Source organism: Propithecus coquereli, unplaced genomic scaffold (genome assembly GCF_000956105.1).
Source record: "Propithecus coquereli isolate 6110/MARCELLA unplaced genomic scaffold, Pcoq_1.0 Scaffold272, whole genome shotgun sequence".
Lineage (NCBI taxonomy): Eukaryota > Metazoa > Chordata > Mammalia > Primates > Indriidae > Propithecus > Propithecus coquereli.
In genome coordinates, this window is record NW_012148308.1 from 224,345 (window position 1) to 243,159 (window position 18,815).

Genomic DNA, 18,815 nt, shown 5'->3' on the forward strand with positions numbered 1-18,815 from the left:
AAAAAAAAAAAAAAAATGGAATTACCATATGAGCCATGCTTGCCTATTGGGATAACCCCCCCACCAAAAAAAGAACTACCATATGATTATGATTATAATCTGGGTATATACCCAAAAAAACTGAAAGCAGGGATTATATACTCATGTTTGTAGCAACATTATGCACAATAGCCAAGAGGTATAAGCAACCCAAATGTCCATCAACAAATGAATGGATAAACAGAATGTGGTATACACACACAATGGAATATTATTCAGCCTTAAAAAGGCCGTTAACTACTGCCTATAAAAAAGATAGGAGAAAAAGGGAAGGACATTCCGACACATCCTACAACATAGATGATCCTTGAGGACGTCATGTTAAGTGACATAAGCGAGTCACAGGACAAACACCACGTGACCCCACTCACAGGAGGCAGCCAGAGTAGTCAAACTCAGAGACAGACAGGAGAAAGGTGTGTGGGTGGGAGGGAGGAGAACGGAGAGTCAAATTTACTGGGGACAGAGCTCCAGTCTGGGAAGCTGGGAAGAGTTGTGGAGGAGGACGGTGACGCCGCACAACAAGGTGAACGTACTTACTGCCGTTGAACTTTACGCTTAAAAGTGCTTAAGATGGCAAATTTTGTTACATGTATTTCACCACATTTTTTTAAATGGTAAAAACGGTGAAAAAGTGAAAAAGCAGGCCAAACGATACATTTGAGGGCAAGATCTAGCCTGTGGTCTCCGAGGACATTGTATAAGGTTCCGTGCTGAGGTACAGGGGGCAGGTAAGGGGTGGGGGTAACAATGGCGGGAACCCAGGAACCTAGGGCTCGTGGCTTCAGAGACACCCCCAAGAAGACAGGGAGGGGAGCTGAAGGCCACCAGAGCACATCCTGGGACTGTTGCTGCCCACGTCGGGGAGGGTCATCGCGACAGCCACAGCCTCCTTCGGTCACCAGACCAAGACCAGCGGCCCCTGTGGCCTGGGTCAGCCGGACACCCAGAGGCTGCAGACCTTTGGCCCGAGTGCTCCATGAGTAAAGCACCCCCTCCATGTGACACTTAGCGATGAGGAGGCCTGAAAAGACCCCTGCAGGCCCCACAAACGAGCCCAGGTCCCAGTGCTGGTAACAGAGGCCCACTTCCCCCATCAGCTTGGCCAGTGGGGCAGGGGGTTTCATACGATCACCACCTTGAGTCCCCCGATAATAGGTAGGTACTATCATTATCCCCATTTTACAGGAAGAAAAACCGAGCTCCCCAGAGGTTAAGCTTTCTTTAAACAACTTACTTGAGGTCACCTGACCACTAAGTGGCAGACCCAGGACTAGAACACGAGTCTGACTGGCCTCGCAGAGCCCTCTCTCCTGACCACTAGGCCACGTGGCCTTCCAGGAACAGCACGAAGGAACAGCACAGAAGGCACAGCCAGGCAGACGGCGAGTGTGGACACGTTGGAAACAAGGCCCTGTGCAAACAAGGCAGAGCGCAGCCCACGGTGGGCTCTTCTCACAGGAGCAACGTTCGGTGTACCGGCAAAGTCAACGTCTGCGTCAAACCAGCGAGACTGACAGGAGACCGGGGCACGTGGGGATGACACCTCATGAGGGACCGCACTTTACAGTTTACCATCTTTTCTCTCTCCGCTCTCACAATTGCGCCACCCCATAACCACAAATGAAAAAACATTTATTAGCCCCCATCTAGAGCCTGGGAAACGAAGGCTGGGAGAGGAAGTGACTTCTTACAGCTGCGCAGCTAGCGCGTGGCACAGCCAGGACTGGAATCCTGCTCGTGGGATTCCTGATCCAAAACTCTTCCCGGTAACGGTGGTGGTGGCGGCGGCAGAAACCCCAGTTACTCCCTGGGGATCGACTCACTGTATACTCGTATAACGTCCATTTCACAGATGAGGAAACTGAGGTGCAGAGTGGTAATTAACCAGCCCAAGGCCACACAGCTAATGAGCAGTGCCAAAGTCAGAGTTGGAACCCAGCTCCAGGCCCACGTGGCGGGCCACGTCGCACAAGCTCAGACCTTCCAGAGAGTAGCTACGGAAACCAGGTGCATCCCCTCAGGAATTTCCAGAAAAGAGTTGGCAGTCACAAAATCCGAGGACAAATTGAGAGCAACGACCAGAACTATTCTGAATTCCCAAGTCACAGGGGGCGGGGGATTTCTCCTAAATGGGGCTGGAGAGCTGGGCCCAAAGCCACCGGAAAGGCCGGGATACTTCACCCTCAACCTCCCCTCTTAAAAAGTAAGTAGACTCTGTTAATTAAAGTAAAATATATTTTCAAAAACTTGTTTAAAGTTGCAAAAGGCTATGTATTATTTCATTTGTATGAAGTGTTCAGGAAAGGCAAATCCATAAAAACAGAAGGCAGATTAACGGTTGCCAGCGGCCGTGGAGGGGGGAGAACGCAAAGGGACTGTGAGGTCGTCTGGGGTGATGAAAACGTTCTGAAATGACACAGTGCTGACGGCTGCATCGTCCTTTTAAGATACAGCTACTGAATTGTGCTCCTTAAAGGAGTGAATTTTATGGTACGTGAATGGTATCTCACCAAAGCTCTTTTAAAAAAACAACTTGTTTGAAAAACGAAGTGTCTGAACAGCCTAAACCAGGGAAGGTGGAGAGAGGAGGAGGTGCTGCCAGGCTCTTGCCTTAGGCCAGACACAGTCCTGCAGGGGGGGCCCGGACCACAGCCCCTGGAGCAGCACTCCGGCCACGCCCTTTCTGCTGCCACAGTCCCTTTGCACTGGCTGGTCCTCAACTCAGAGTGACGCCCCTCTGCTCTGTGCCAGACCTCAGCTCCGGCACTGCCTTCTCAGGGAGGCCGACCCTGACCTCCATAATGAGGTCACAACCCTCTCGGACAAGCGCCTGCAGCCCCGTGCATGCCCCTCCCGAAGACCCCACTTTAAGTGGGTGTGTGGAGCAAATGTCTGTCTTCCCTCAAACAGAGCCTCCACAGGGACAGGGGCCTGCCTGTCCACCTGCGTATCTCTGGTGCCCAGCTCAGTGTCCAAGACAAACGAGGTGCACACGAACATCCGGGGAAGGCAGGCGGACATGCAGCAGGCAAGAGGACCACAGAGCTGGCCTTGAAGAGCCCCCGGTCAGTGGGGCAGACAGGCCCAGAGACAGCCCGGCAAGCGGGTGAGCGGACAGGAGGGAGACACAGAGTACGAGAGGCCCCCAAGGAGGCCCCCTCAACAAGGGGCAGGTGGGCAAACAGGTAGTTCCTGACAAGAGGACACAGCTGTAAGCTGGAAGAAAGGCTGCATCTCAAGAGTGCATGCAAATAACCTGCTCCCTGGAACTGGGAACGAGCCACAGCATCCCGTGATGTGCCACGAAGCAGACGGTCCACACATCTGGGTAATGTCTTTGCCTCCCAGTCAAGTTCTGTGTCCCATGAGCCAGCAAAGTTGTCAACAGAGAGCCCTGGGCCCAGAGCTCAGGGACCCAACGGCCAGGCCAGGGCGCTGATTCCAACGTGGGGAGGATGTGGCAGATCGGGTTGGGGACCCTAGGGAAGTGGGTGAGGCTCAGACACGGCCACAGAGAGATGCTGAAGGCGGGAGAGGGCAGAGGGCCTGGGGCCTGCCCAGAGCGGGAAACGGGAGGAGAGAGAAGCAGCCATACACGCCGAACAGGGCAGTAGTCAGCCCCGCAGGGCAAGCAGCTCACAGACCGAGCGTCCCCAAACGTCCTTCCGGACAGCCAACAAAGGAAACGACAGTCACCGGCACAAACCCTGACTCTCCCTGGCTTCCAGAGGTTTGAGAGATTCTTCCTCCACACGCACTCAGGCCAGCCCCTGCCTTTACCAAGAAATCAAGAGACCGAGAAGTGTCCTCCAGTCTCCCATGGGGTGACCGTCTGCAGCGAGTTTTGTCCACGCAGCCTGCCCAGTCCAGGGCGCCGTGGAAGATGGGGTGGATCAGCACGGGCCCAGGGCAGGAAGCCTCCCTGCACCTTCCTGCTCCACTCACCTCTGCCTCTCCTGGAGGGGTAGGGCCTGGCCCCAGCAACCAAGAGATGAAGCAGAAGGATGACCGGGGTGGGAGGCCCAGGCCGCTGACTCTCACCACCTCCCAAGCCAGAAGAGGAGATCCCACCGGTCTCCTCTTATTATGCCAGCGGCCTGGAGAGGCCAGGTGCCCGCGGTAATGTCCTATGACCTGCTCTGCCGTGGGCAGTGGCCTCTGCCCATTCCAGCTTCCCCAGGTACCTGGTTCTGCAGCTGGGTGGATGTGGCTTGCTGGTCACTGTCGCGGAGGACCAGCTGCTCCTGTAGGACCGCCAGCTCCTCCTGGAGCTGGGCTTTCTCCTCCTGAAGCCGGGACATGGCCTCCACCATCCTATGCACCACGGGGGCCGCACCTGGCGGCCCTGCCAGGCTTGAGCACCTCCCGCTGCCAAAGAGCCGCCCACCTACGAGCAAAGCAGCGGCTGATGAGCTGGGCAGCAGAGGTCTCAACACTGGCTGGCGGAGGACAGGGGTCCATCACGGCGGGGCACGCCATCGGGGAGCGGGAGGGGATGCAAGCAGAGGGCGTGGGGCAATAATCTCGGGCTGGGGTGGTAGCATGGGTTAGCAGGGGCCTGTCTCAGAGGAAGCCACTTTGGCGGGCAGCTTCTAGGGGACAGAATTGCCTGGATCAGGACTTAGGAAGACAACTTTCACTGACTACTCCTCTCAAAGCAGGTGTTCTAGGTCTCACGGGCTGCTAGCCCCTCTCCACGGCCACACTGCAAGGACTCGCAGCTGAGAAAGATGACAGGTTTTCACCCGGAAAACACCATGCTGGTAGGAACGTGGTTTCTTTAAACCTCAAACCCTCTCAAGAGTACACAGCAGAGGAGCGGGACTCCCCAGGCTGTCCCTGCGGGAAGCGGTCCCCTGCACACAGAGAGGGAGCAAGGGCAGTGTGTACGCGTGTGAGGGCCAGACAGACCAGGGCACAGAGACAGCAGCACACGGGCAGCAACGCAGACAGGCCAGCCCAGCCCCTGCGTTCACTGTGAGGACCGAGCATAGGGACCACACAGGCACAGGAAAGTGGTAGATACCGAGCTGGGCAGGAACTCAGCCTTCCTCCTCCTCCTCCCCCTCCCACGGCCTTCCACTGTCCTGTCCACCGGGAGCAAGAGAGAGACAGACGGATCGACGAAGGCAAAGAGACAGAATCGAGGCCCATGACCTGCCAGTGGAGCTGGGATGCTCATCACAGCTTGCTCCCCGGCACCGGGCACGGCCGGGTCTCTGCAGGCCGGGAGCTGGCAGAGTTCGGGGGAGAGAGGCAGAGTTCGGGGGAAGGGCAGGGGGATCTGCCTCCTCCCTCAGGCTGCCCAAATGGAGGCTGGCAAAGTGTCCGAGAGCAAAGAATGAAGAGGGGTGTCACATCTGCCAGCCAGATAGCCCCCTGGTCCCCACTTCGGAGCCCCAGGGCACTGAGCTTTCTAGAACTAGGTCCCGGGATTCCCAGCCCCGTGCAGGCTGGGGGGGCAGGCAAGCACGTGAAGTCACACACACCCTTGGCAGCCCCGACTGGGGGTGTGTCCGCTGCTCTGCAGGGATGCCAAATGGACTAGGCTGGACAGGGGAGCTGGGGGGGGGGGCCGTGCAGGCTGGGTGGGAGGAGCAGGGGTAGGTGGGCATGGCCGGGCTCCACTCTAAGAGGACAGGAGACCTTCCAGAGAGCTGCGGCAGGGCAGTCCCCAGTTGGATGGTGACCCTGGCTGTGTGGCCTGCACGTGACACAGCATGCCCGTCACACAGAGCTGGCCGAGCTCCTGCGATCTGTTCTAGAGAGAGCCAGGGCAGACGGATGCTTCCAGGCCTGCACGCGGGGCTGCTGTGAGCGGCATGTGACCAGCGTGGCCCTCAGCCCTTTGCAGACTGCTGTGGTGTGGCAGGGAACGCACTGGCCTCTGGCCCGAGAGCTGGTCCTGCCACTTGAGATGCGCGTGGCAGGGCGCCTCGGGGTCCTCCCCTGTGAAATGGGGACAACGGGCTCTGCCCGAGGGAGCCCAGATCCATGGGGATGTACAGCTGTGGGCGAACGCTACACAACAGGCCACAGGGCTGAACTGAGACGTCGGAGAGCCTGCCTTGTCTGGGACATTGCTCGTGTCGCAGGAGGTCACCCCGACCCCGGCACCGCCGTGTGCAGGCGCAGGGCAGCTGACAGGGGGCCCAGAGTGTGCTCACGGGGGCAGCAAAGATCTGCATGAAGCCAAGGGGGGTCGGAGGCAGGGAAGACCAGGGGGCGGGGTGGGATCAAAGGGGCACTCGGGCGCGAGGGACGGAACGGGCTGAGGAGGCTGCAGGCCCCGCTGGCCTTGCCGATGGGGTCGGTCCTCGCTCTTGGTTGGAACTGGCTCTCTCCTCTCGGAGCCTCCTGCTGCCTGGGGAGGGAGGCCCCCCTCATCGGCTGGACGATGCCCCTTCCCAAGGCCTACCTGCCCACCCCTCAGCCAGGCCCCAACACCTGCTGCCGGACGGGAGCGTCCTGCACAGGCGAACGCGGCTCTGGTGCCACCTCGGAGAACGGAGCGGCTCCTTCCGCCACTCGGCAAGTTCAGACATGCGAATTAACCTCTTGGCCACAGAGGAGGAAAACAACAGGACGACCTGCTCCTTTTTCCGCCACTCGCTCTCGGCCTTCCCCTTGGGCTCCTTGAGGATGCCTGTGCCCAGTTACCACCGTGGACCCCAGCATGGAGCCAGGAGACCATGCATGACATACGGGGACCCTGTAGAGCCTTCCAGAAGCAACCAGCCTCTGGATGCCACAGCAGGCCTTGCCGGAAGAGCGGAACCACCGGCTCCTTGTTCTCAGCCTCCAGGCAGGAGAATCCAAGCCCTGTCCCGGGAGCCTCCAGACCCCACCAGCCAGGCCAGGAGGGAGGACGCCGGGCTGCTCTGCAGGCAGTGGCGTCTGTGAGGCTGCCACCCTCACCCTGCTTTTGACAGGCGCAGGGAGAGACAAAAAGCGGGGAAATTCAACCCCAGCCCGCACTGGCCAAGGCCTCTTATCACCGGGCGGGGCCTTGGTGGCTTTGGGAGGCGGGTGGCACCCGAGAGGGAGGCTATATACACATCGCTGCCCCCAGATCCGGGGCAGCAGGCTGGGGTCTCCCAGTGCCATGTCGGGCAGCCAGAGTCTGGCTGGGCAGGACAGGGTCTGGGGATGGCTCAGACGCCACGGGAGTCCCTCCTGCGCTGGCCTCGCCAGGGTGTTCTGGGTCAGCGGGCAGACCTCCTTTACCTGTTTTCTCTACATTCATGGCGCCGCCAGCTTCCGGGGCCTCGCGGTCCCGCCTGGGGGCTGGCGCCTGCCTCTTCAGGAGCTTCTCTTCTTTCGTCCCCTGACTCTTGCCCTTGCACCCCTTGTCCTGCAGGGCCTGCTGCCAAGACACAACCAGAACCCTCGCGTGAAGGGGACTGCGCTGGGGACGGAATCCCTCAAGCCTGAGGACGGTGCACTCCCGGAGCCAGGGAGGGACCCCGGGGGCCCAGCAGGTCCAGTGCCTCTCTGTGTGGGTGGGGACAATGAGGCCCAGATCCCACAGCAAGACAGCAGCCGGCCCTCTGCCCCAGCAAAGAAGTTCGTGGGCACTTGGCGTCCTTAGGGGAAGCTCGGGCCATCCCTGCAGGCTCCAGAGGCAGGAGTCACAGCAGCCTGCTTGATTGGGACCCGCGAGCCCCTCCACACACACCAACCTCAGCACAACTCCCCCAGGATGTCAGCTGCCACAACCCCTTGTCACACAGCCCCCCCACCTCCAGATGGTGACTGCCACAGAGGCTGCACACAAGTCCACCCGAGCAGGGGGAGGGCCCCGGCCCTGCTTCCTTCATTCCCCTGCCCCGCACATGGCCACCCAGGGACCCTGGGACCCTGTCTCCCGGTCAGGCAGGAGCCCAGGCAAGCAGGCTGGGACAGAGCAGACCAGTGCACAGGCACGGGGACAGACCGGAGAAAGTCACCTACAGCTCACAAAGAAAGAGGCCCAAGGCAAGTGGCAGAACCACATGGAAAGTGCAATAATAAACATAAAGCAGGCGTGGAAAACAATCCAGAGAAACACACAGTCAGTTCTCTCTGGGAGGCGGGGGTGACAGTGTAGTGGCTGAGTAGAAACAAGCGTCATTTAAACTTTTTCCGAATAAAAAGAAACTTCACAACAGAGAGAATGTGGGAACAGGGGAAAGGAGGTGGCCTTCATTTTGAAACTTTTTGGCATTTGAATTTTTAACCTTATGAACATCAACAGTGTTTGGGTTTTTTTTTTTTTTTCCAATGTCAACAGAGGTTATCTGGGAAGAGAGACTGCAGATAATTCTTGTGTGTCTTTGTGCCCCCAAATTCAAAGCAAAAAGACAAATGTTAGCTTTTAAAAAATGCTCAGTCTAAAGGCGCAAGGCCTAGCTGTGAAGCCTGGCTCCGCCTCGCGTAAGCTGTGCGACTGTGGGCAAGTTACTTACCTCCCCTGGGCTGCGTTTCCCGCATTCTTAAAATGGAAACTGTAACAGCCCTCGTCTCAGCGAGACTGTGTGAACAGCAACTGAGATAACGTCAGCGAAGGACTCAGAAGGCGTCTGGCACATGGTAAGAGCCCGATACAAGGTATACCGGTATTATTATGTTATTCCGGTAATCTTCACTTTTTTTTTTTTACTTTGATAATCAAAAAGCCAATAAACAGAATTGAAAAGATGAGAAAATCGACATCAGCAGGCTCGGCAGCTTGTCACCCACCCTGTCCCTCTAGACCCCACGTGCCACTGGGGAAGGGAGGGTGGTGAGCACCCCCCTTGGACTCAGAAGAATTCCCACCACTTTATTTCGTCCCCTCCCTTCGGCCAACTGCCACAGCATCACGGGGAAGGCTCGTCAGGGCAACAGCTGGGAGCTCCCATCTGCTGACCAGCACGAAGGTTACACTATTTCTGGCTGGCCAAGCCACAGGAAGGGCAGACGGGCCCCCGGGGGGGTTGGGAATTTCTGTAGCACCTCGGTGGGGAGCGTCTCAGGTTTTAACCACTGGACTCAGGCTGGGGCGGGGGAGTCACCAAGCCTACTCAGTCACCTCACTGTGCTTGGGACCCACTCTGGCCCCGCATCTGTGACCTGGGAGCACCTCTAAATATAATAGAGCTTTCCAGGGGCCCGGAAGGACGTGAACATGGAAGCTGGTTGCTGGCGGCACCTTCTCAGCGATCCTCCGCAGATCTGCTGACCCCAGGACTCGGCTGCAACCACAACCCAGCACCCCGTAATCAAAGCTCAAGAACAGAGCCACCACCCAGCTTGAGGCTGCGGGTTTCTGACCGCTGCGTCCCAATTTAACTACCAGTGGCTCAAGTCAGAGCAAAGACCAGGTTCTCTGGTTTCTTTAACTGTTCTCTCACCAGACCTGCTTTTCTCACGAACTTACGGATAAAAGAAGGACCGTCTGGTTCAGTTTTCAGATGAACCAACCACAGGAGAAGGGCCGAGAAACACCTCGAAACACAGACTGTTCCCGAAGCAACACCAACCACGGGGCCTGCGTTCACATTAGGGGTTAGGGCGCCACGCCACCCAGGCCAGGACTTAAGTCTGCACTGGAGAGGACATGTATGCTGGGGGGGCATGTGTGTTTCCCACACCCCATCCTGCCCACCATTTGTACGTGGTCCTTCGAGGCTCTGTGCAAATGGGGCTTCCAGAAAGGGCGGAATCGGTGTGCGCACATCAGGAGAACGTGAGGGAACGGCGGGCCCTCTCACACACAAGCTTTCTCGGGGAGGCCTTGGCAACACACCCAGACAACTCTGCTGCTTCGTCCTCCGCCACTGCGTTGATTGGCCCTTGCCAGGTTTGCGCTCACACATTCACGGTCACTTGGTTACGCTCTGGTGCCACTGCCGGACTCACGCCTCCTTCCCTTCTTCGCTGTGTCCCTGCCCTAGCACAGCACGGTACAGCGGGCGCTTCGTAAATACCTGCTGAGCGGGTGTGTTCACTAAAAATGGGCAGAGCCCCTGCTGCCCTGAGAATGCTCAACACTGACAGCTGCATGAACGCGCAGATATTTGTCTAAGGAGCTCACCGCAATCAGAAACAACACAGAGGACCGGTTCGATGGCGATGTACGGTAAACCCTGTAGAATATTACGCAGCAGTTTAAAAGAATGAGGTAGCTCTCTACATGTCGACAAGCAAGAGACCACCAAGACTACTATTGATGGAAAGAACTGGTTTCAGAATAATATGTAAAAATAAATAATAAAAATCATCTAAATATAATTAAGTGATTATACAAGGAAAAATAAATGGATAAAAACCAAACACTTAACAGTGGATTTCTCGAAGATACAGGGCTACAGGAGGCATTGAGTTTCTAGGCACTGTATCTCTGTCCTGTGAGAATTCTTTATAACATGTTACAAGGCTAGTTGTGTGTAGTGGTTCAGATCCCAGCTCACTGTGTGACCACCAGCAAGTAACTTAACCTCTCTGAGCCTCCACGTCCACATCTACAAAGCTCAGATAAAACAGTAACCACGTCCTGAGACTGTTATGAGAATTATAAGGACTGATATGAGATATATAACGCCTGGCACAAAGTCAGTGTTCAATAAACAGTAGCTATCATTACTGTTACCATGACGTATTAGTTCTACAAGCAAATATACATACATACGTAAATTCATCTTTTCAAAGTCACTTGGTGATAACTACAAGGGAAAGGAACCCGAGTTTCGGTGAAGCCCCCTGTGTAGCTTTGGATTCTCACTTCCAACAAGGAAAGACAAGCATTGTCCCCCAAGACTCGCGTGCCTGAGGGGGAAGGAACAGCCACTCAAAACCTGACTGTTTTCTCAACACCTTCTGTGGGCTCAGCTTGTCCCAGCCAAGGCCCAACACTTCCCATTTCCACACCGCAGCCAGGGTGTGGCTGCAAAGCTTCTGTCACCTCCTACGAGATCTTCCCCCGAGATAACTTAATAAAGCAAATTGCTCCATCCACAGGGGCTCACAGGTGGATGGGCTGCGAGGGGCCGGGCAGAGAGGTGCAAGGTGGGTCCCCAGCTCTCCCTCGGCACTTCCTTCCCCCAGGAGGCTGGCGGCGACCTGCCTGCTGCAGCTCAGGGGACCAAGGCACGGCACTCACCTGCACGGTTAGATAGAGCCCGTGAGGGCTCCCGGGGCCCGTCCAGTCCACGCTGAGGGCTCGGCACTGAGCCAGGGCTGGGCGAACTGTACTTCGGGCACCAGATTCCTCGTCACCGCAGACGGGGGTGTCTTTTCCACGCCCTGTGCCGGAACAGAGCAATAGGTGAGACTCGCAGACTGCTGGCTGAAGACTGCTGGCCGTGGACCACTGGCCAGGGCTGAGGCTGAGCTCAGCCTTCACACACTCCTGGCCGGCCCAGGCACGACCAGGAGGGACTCACACGCCCTCACACGCTTGCCCTACGCTTGGAAGGGAAGGCCTGGCACGTGGCGGGGGTTACACTCCTTCCTTACCAAAAGCCACCCCAAGATTCTTTTCCAAAAGGGGCCCAGGACCCCACCAGGAGCTCCCCTCCCCCCAGCAGTGGCTTCGGGGGCTGGCACTTGCTTGACAGAGCAGCAGAAGGAAGCCCATTCCAACTGGCCTGCGCAAGGCTTCGAGGAGGTGCACCAGGGCTGTGGCTTCATTACCCTGGCTGCCTCTAGGTGGCAATTTCTCCCCTGCCTTCATTAAGACCAAACCCATGCAGGGTGGCCCCATCTCTGCTGTCTCCGAAGGCATATTCCGACCCAGCTAAAGCACATCCCCTCATCCCTCTGACACACCACCTCCCTCACCCGTGGGGGAGAGGGCGGACCTTGGCATGGATGCCCCCTCCACCCACCTCCGCCCCCACCACCTGCCGCAGCCTGCAGGGCTGCACGGGGGACAGACGCTCACAGCGGCAAACTGCAGAGGCACTGGCCTGGGACGAATCACTATCCTGAGCACCAGCCACTGGGCCAAGTGCTTTCTTGGCCCTACAGCCCTTCTCGATCCTCAGTTTACTTGTCAGTAAAATGGGGCTAACGAACCAACCTTACAGCCCTGTAGTGAGGATGAAATGACATGAGACATATAAAGTGCCCACACAGTGCCAGGCACCTAGAAAGTGCCCACAGTACAGGCCATTAGGACCACACTTGCAATCAGCTCACCACCACCCAGGGACACAGAGGCACAGGCAGGTCCCTACTCTCCCTCGGTGCGTCCTGATAGGCAAAGAACCAGAAGCCCAGAAGTGTTAACAACGTGCCCAGGGTCACATGGAGCCCATATTCAAATCCCACATAACAAACAACCCGCCACAAGACCACCCCCCGCTGACAACAAGAAGGGGGGGGAGGAGCTCAGAAGAGCCCACCAGCAGCAGAGGAAGCAGAGAAGACACCAAGAAGAAGGAACCACCATCGCGGCGCACAAAACAAAGGAATTCAACCGACATCTAAAGTAAGTAGAAAGAAGTATGGACGGGCAAGCAATATAAAAAACACTCAATAAACAGGACAGGCAGGCTCACGCAGGCAAGCAAACCAAGCAAGGAAGCAAACCAAGGAGGAACGATCGCAGCCAGCAGGACCACAACACCAGCAGCAACAAGAAGAAGACACCACCACAAAAAAAAAAAAAAAAAACCAACTGAGGGGGCACACACACACAGCCACACCCACCTACGAGGCACACGCAGGAAGAACAATCAAGCCAACCAAGGAGAGGGAGCTGGCAGCGAGCAACAAACAACCCAACACGAGCCAGCCCGACAGACAGAAACCAACTCACACAAAAAAAAAAAAAAACCCAACAAACAGACATACATGCACACACACACACACATAAACAAACACACAGGACTGGAAGCAACTATATAAAATGTTCAGTGACTAGCTTAGGTGATCATTTTCTTTTTTATATTTTTCTGTGGTTTTTTGTTTTGTTTTCCAAGGGAAAATATTGTCTTACTGGAAAAGCAATATTCACATTACATTTGTAAACCTTAGGACAACCCCGTGGGGTGCAGACCATCCTCTGCCCCTTTCAGACAACTGGGTCTACCTGACCCAAGAGCCCAAGCTTTTCCCAGAGGCCCCCAGGGCCCTCCCGAGCCAGGCTGTGCTGGTCGGGTGTAACCAGCCCCAGGCAACCACAGAAGCAGACACCTCTGAAAGCATCACTGTGGCTGCCACTGACAGCACAAGTGTGGTGGGAGAGAGGAAACAACCAGGTGTTTGCTGTGTGCCCTCTCTGGGCCTCAGTTTCCCCTTCTGTACATCAAGGAGCTTGGACCTGATGGCCCAGAGGGACTCTGCTAGCTCGGAAAGGCTGGCAATCTAAGCCCCTTTCCCGTAGGTCAGGAGTGACAGAGACAAACTCCTCAAGGCACCTTGCCTGCAGAGCCCTCTCCCCCCACACGAGCAGGGCGACCTGCCCACGCCGCGCTCGGGGAAAGGGTGGTGGCGGCTCCCCAGCAGTCCAGCCCCCGCCAGGAATCAGAGCAGCCACTCGCTTCTTGAGTTCGCGGCACCGGGGGACGTGACCCAGAAAGGCAAGCCGGTGCTGACAGCTCCCTGGGGGACAAAAGGGGCCCAGACTCTGGGACCCCTTCACAGCCCACCTGCTGTTGGGGGCTCTACAGAAGCACCTGAGATTGAGCACATGGCACCCAAGCCCCGCCAGCCACGCTCTGAGCAACCTCGCTTGGTTGGCTCCAAACGCCGTCCAGGGGCCAACCGAGGCGGGATCAAGTGTCAGTGGCGGCGCGGACGCCAGGCAGCCACTTCACCTACCTTGTTTACCAGCCTCGGCCAAGGACCGGCGGCAGCGCAGGGCTCCGACCGCCTGGGCCAGAGGAGCGCAGCCGTCCCCCAGCGCTCCCGCCTGTGTTAAAGTTTAACCGGCTTCCGAGAGGCCTCCTTCCAGACGGGCGCAGGGAAGCAGCGCCCGGCGGGACTGACGCCCGACTCCACGCCCGCCCGGGCTCTGGGGCTGCCGGTTACCCTGTAATTACCTGACAGCTCTGACCGGGTTTAGGAACCGGTGAGAAACCTCAGTCTCATCTCTGGTATCTGGAGGAAGGAAGGGAAATAAAGAGGCATTTTAAAAATGCGGACTCACCAGTTCTCAACCTCCCCGGGCCGGTGTGTGGGAAAGGGCGGGCGGCCGGGCTGGCTGGGGCTGGGGCGGGGCGAGCCATCCCCGGCGCGGGCTCCCCGGCCCGGCCCACTCTCCACAGGCCCCGCAGCGAGGGCGTGGCTCCCAGGTTCCACGTCCTGCGAGAGGGGACCATGGCCCGGGGCTCAGCAGCCTCCTCCGGGCGCCGGGCAGCCTGCGGAAAGAACAAGGGGAGACCAGCTTGAGGACACGACTGGCACCTCTGGGCAGAGCCGGCCATCCGGAAGGACGCCCGTTACTCAAGGCTGCAGACCCAGCCGCAGTGGCCCCCCAGGACCCCCGGGTTCACAGGATGAGATGGGGCCTGTACCCATTTGATGGAGGCTGTTACCAAACAGGGAGGCCCGGAAGTGGGCAAGGAGCATGGCAGGTGTGTCTGCGGCGCCCTGTGGAGACCCCACACCTGAGCCTTTCCTCCCTGAGCCCAGCGGCACGAAGACGTGCCAGGTCACAACCCCACAGGGAGGAAGCGCCAGAAGTCAGCAGCATCTCGGTAAGCCTGATCCTTTTTCTTCAAGACATCTTATTTTTCTAATTGCAGCTAACCACATGCTTAACCCTTAGGCTTCAGGCTCCTCTACCCCAGCCCTGTCTGCCAAGCGGCTAAGGCCCTGAATGCTAACATTTCACTCGGGGGGATACAGCAAGTCCCCTTAAAGTCACCTCATTCACATACTCCACTGGCCTTCACTCTGTGCCTAGGAAGCAGCAGGCACCGTGCTAGGTGTTGAGATACAAAGATTTATCCAGCCCTCACTTAATAATTACATATAAATACCTACTATATGCCAGGCACCTGCCAGGGGCCCTCTTTGATCAGGAGAGATGTGGCCTCAAAGCTCCCGGTCAAAAGGGAGATAAAGACTTCAAAACACTCTCACAATCTGAACAGGATTCAGGGAGGTAGGAGGTATGTGCCAGGTACCAGGTGGCATGGGGAATGGGGGGGCCACTGGTTGAGGATAGAAAGCCCCACAGGTCCCTCATGAACTGAACAAATAACAGAGTTCAAGCTTCCACTGCATAAGGCTTTACTGAGCACCTACTATGTGCAAAGCAGCCTTGAGAGCATTTAAGGTGATCAAGCTACTATCCCAGACTCAGACAGTGATGCCATTTGCAGAAAAAGCAAAGTCAGCTTGGAGAGGCAACATGGGGTTTGCTTTTGGTTTTGACTGAGTTGGGGGCACCCAAGGGGCTTCCTAGTGGAGCTACCTGGGCTGCAAGACCCCTATCCCCATTCCTTGCTGCAGAGACCACTTCCTGCCAGGCAGTAAAGATAGGGCGGAGCTCACGGCACGTTCATCGTTGCAGCCCCATGGCAGCCAGCCTGGAGGTGCACCCAAACCAAGTATTCTGCGATGGCTTATTTGGTGAACGTCCTGAAACAAACACACACAAAAGCTCAGACTAAAGCCCAGAATAGAGGTCAGGGCTGGACACCAAGAGTCGGAGGTACATAGGGCCACCGATGCCGCAGGTGGGGAGTCAGTCACCAAAGGCTGAGCAAGAGGAGAGACAGCTAGGTGGGGACAGAGGTCGCTCTGGGGGTGGGAAGTTGGAGAAGGAAGGTCAGAGGTGGCAGGCATGCCAGGCGCATGCAGAGTCCTCAGAAGTGGCCGGAGAGCGTGTGGGAAGGAGGGCAGAGTCCGTTCCCGGCGAGCCACGCCACAGAGGCACGGACAGCTGGAAGAAACCGAGACAGGCAGAAAGCCCTGGGGGCTCTCAGGGAGAGAAGGGTGATGGGCGGACTTGGGGGCTCAAGGAGTGGAGTAGGAGCTGGAGGAAGCAGCCACTTCCTTCTATTCGGGGAAGTTTGGCCAGGACGCGACAGGGAGGATGTGGTGTTTAGAGCGGGGGACAACTGCGCATGCTGGGGAGACCGAGGGGCAGGAATGACTGAAGTATTGAGAGTCCAGAGTAGGGGCCTGAAGATCTGCCATGTGACGCCTGCAGAGCCCAGCCCTGGAAGAGCGCCAGGCTCCTGGCCAGCGCGTCCCAGTCTCTTCCTTCCTTGACTGAAAAAGACAACTGGGGGGTGGGGGGGCTCCTGGGTACGGTTGCACTGCAAAGGAACAGGAATGTGGGCCAAAGGACAGGGCAGAGGCTAATCCAAATACGTGGGCCGGCTCTGAGGAAATTAAGATGGAGCAATGTGGCATGCAGGAAACTAAGCGCCCTCTCCCCCAGGTTGTCTGGCACAGCACTGGGCACACAACCAACCCCGCAGAGCAGCTGCCCAATGGGCAAGGGAGAAGAGAGACAGGTCCATCTGCTTGCCCAGCTGCTGAGAAGGTGAGACAGTGCAGGGCACCGCAAGCTGACTGCACGCTGGGGGGAGAAGACTTTCAGGGAGGTCCGCTAACCCTAAGGGGCAGGGACAGGAGGAGATAACATTTCTGTGACTATCAGGAAGGGAAGCTGGGGAGGCCGCCAGGAAGATGTCGGGAAGAAAGAGGAAGGGTGTGTGCTAGATCCCAAAGAGGAAAAAGCAGCTGAATTTAGCAGCCGGAGGGGTGTGAGGTCAAAAGTATCAGTGAATCTCAAATAAGCCGGGGGTTCTGAGCCAAGAAAGCAGCACTCTCTTGGCTCCTCATTTGCATGGGCATTCGATACCCAACCTAATGTCCTAGGACCTCTACCAACCTAGGATTCATGGGGTAGGGCAGAGGGACAGGTTCAGAAGCCTGCTGGTTCAGAACCCTGCTCTACTATCCATTAGATGTGTGACCTTGGGAGCATTACTATGCCTCATTATCTCCACCTATAAAATGGGGAGAACTCTACCTTATAGGATTGGTGAAAAGATGAGACAATGCACATCGTATAAAGTGTTCAGAACGATACGGGCACGTACAAAGAGCTCAAGAATTTTATTTTTCAGTGACTTCACTCCAGTGGTGGGTGAAGGCAAAGGGGCTGGAGGAAGCGAGAGTATCTAGCTGTCTCTCCAGGTTTAGGCCAGGGGGGCAGAGCTGCAGCCCTCCCACCTGCCCTAGACCAGGGACATTGCAAAACTTGGGGCACAGACTTGACAGCTGCCCAGAGACTCCTGCTGGGGAGGGCTTGGTCCCCCTGGGGGAGCAGGCAGAAGGTTGGGGAGGTTGGACAGGGGCTGGGATCTCCTTTGCACATAGTCACACACCCTGGGTTTCCCAGAGCAAACCAGATTTCAAATTCTCCGCTCCCTGGTGCCATATGAAGGGCAGAACTCACCACTCTGTGCCCCTAAAGTTCAGTCACTGCAAATACAGGGCCCCATTCTGAGGCTGCATTCCTAGCAAATGACTTTCCCTGACCAAGGAGACGCTACTCTATCAAGGACGTGGGAAGTACATCCGGGCAGAGGCAAAGCCAGGGAAGGTGAAAGGCCAGGGGTGGCCACAACCCCCAACCTTGAGACAGATGTGTTGGAGGTGAGGAGTGACAAATGGTACTTGCGAATTTAAATACAGCTTCCTCTTTAAAATCTCCCAGGCCCAGGCCCTTTGCTGTGCCAGCCAGAGTTCTGCTGTAACTGGCAGCGTGGCTTGAAGGGGGTGGCTTCCGGGTTCACCCTCCCTGCTGCGACCCCCCAGCTGTGGCTGTCAATGGCCCAATTCCTCACTGGCCAAGGCCCTCCCTCCTAACCTCGGGGCTGGCACAGCCCACCCCTGGTCCTGCCAAGGATAAGGCGAATTGCCCAAGGGATGTGGTGGAAGGACCCGAAACAGCAGCCTTCAAGGGAGCCCTGAGGGTGGGGGACACCCCTGCAAGGAGAGGGGCGGCGCTGACTGACACTCCCGGGTAGGCTCTGTGCTCCCTCAGAACCGGTCCGAGGCTGCTCCGATCCCAGAGGACACGCCGCCCCCTGCCTAGCTCTGGGGTGAACGCGCTGCCGCTGCTGGGGTTACCTCGCAGGGCTGGGTCTCGGCCCGGCCCTCCCCGCGTCCCCCGCGGGTCCGGGCAGACGGGTCCCACGGACAGGGCCGCCCGGACACAGCGCCCCGAGCGGGACCGGCGGAGCCCGAGCGCCCAGCCGCCCCCCAGCCCGCCCGGCCCCCGACTCCGGACTCACCGGCCTGGCGGACGCAGGATCCCGGCGTCGCCGCAGCGCCCGGCCCGCCGGCGGGAGGCAGCTCCACGCCGCCGCCTCCTCTCCGCCCGCTCCGCCCCTCCCGCACACTTTCCACAGGAAATGATTAACTCGGGCCGCGGCGTGTTCCCATGGCAACCGGCTCCGACCCCGGCGGGGGGCGGCGTGCGTGCCGCTTCCACGCGCACGCGCCGGCCAGGGCACGCGCCCCCGCACGCTCGCACTCACACGCCGGGCCTCCCCGCGCCCCGCACACGCCGGTGCACACGCACCGACGCACGTGCTCGTGCGTTCCCGAACGAGCACTCACGCTACTCCACGCCCGCACCCAGGCTCGCACACACAGCCGCACGCCAGGTGGGCCACGCGTACTTCTGCACCACCTCAAACCGCAGTGCAAAACTCTCGCGGGCTGGAGCGACACACGCACCCTTCTCACACCTGCTCTCACACACGAGGTGGGGCATGCACACACCTTCCCGTGTCCCCACACGCGCTGGGGCACACGCTTGCTCTCGCTCGCTC

At 57.7% G+C, this 18,815-nt stretch overlaps 1 protein-coding gene across 1 annotated transcript in view; it reads right to left on the minus strand.

Moving 5' to 3' along the window:
• Positions 1-18,388, minus strand: part of KIFC3 (kinesin family member C3) — a 37,401-nt gene extending 19,013 nt beyond the window's left edge. The window contains exons 1-5 of the mRNA XM_012647838.1: positions 18,273-18,388; positions 14,159-14,369; positions 11,165-11,307; positions 7,270-7,408; positions 4,227-4,429 (exon numbers count right to left, since the gene is read on the minus strand). Of these exons, the coding sequence (XP_012503292.1) occupies positions 4,227-4,429; positions 7,270-7,408; positions 11,165-11,307; positions 14,159-14,330 (657 nt within the window). The 5' untranslated portion in view covers positions 14,331-14,369; positions 18,273-18,388. The remainder of the gene's footprint in view (positions 1-4,226; positions 4,430-7,269; positions 7,409-11,164; positions 11,308-14,158; positions 14,370-18,272) is intronic.
• Positions 18,389-18,815: the final 427 nt, after the last annotated feature.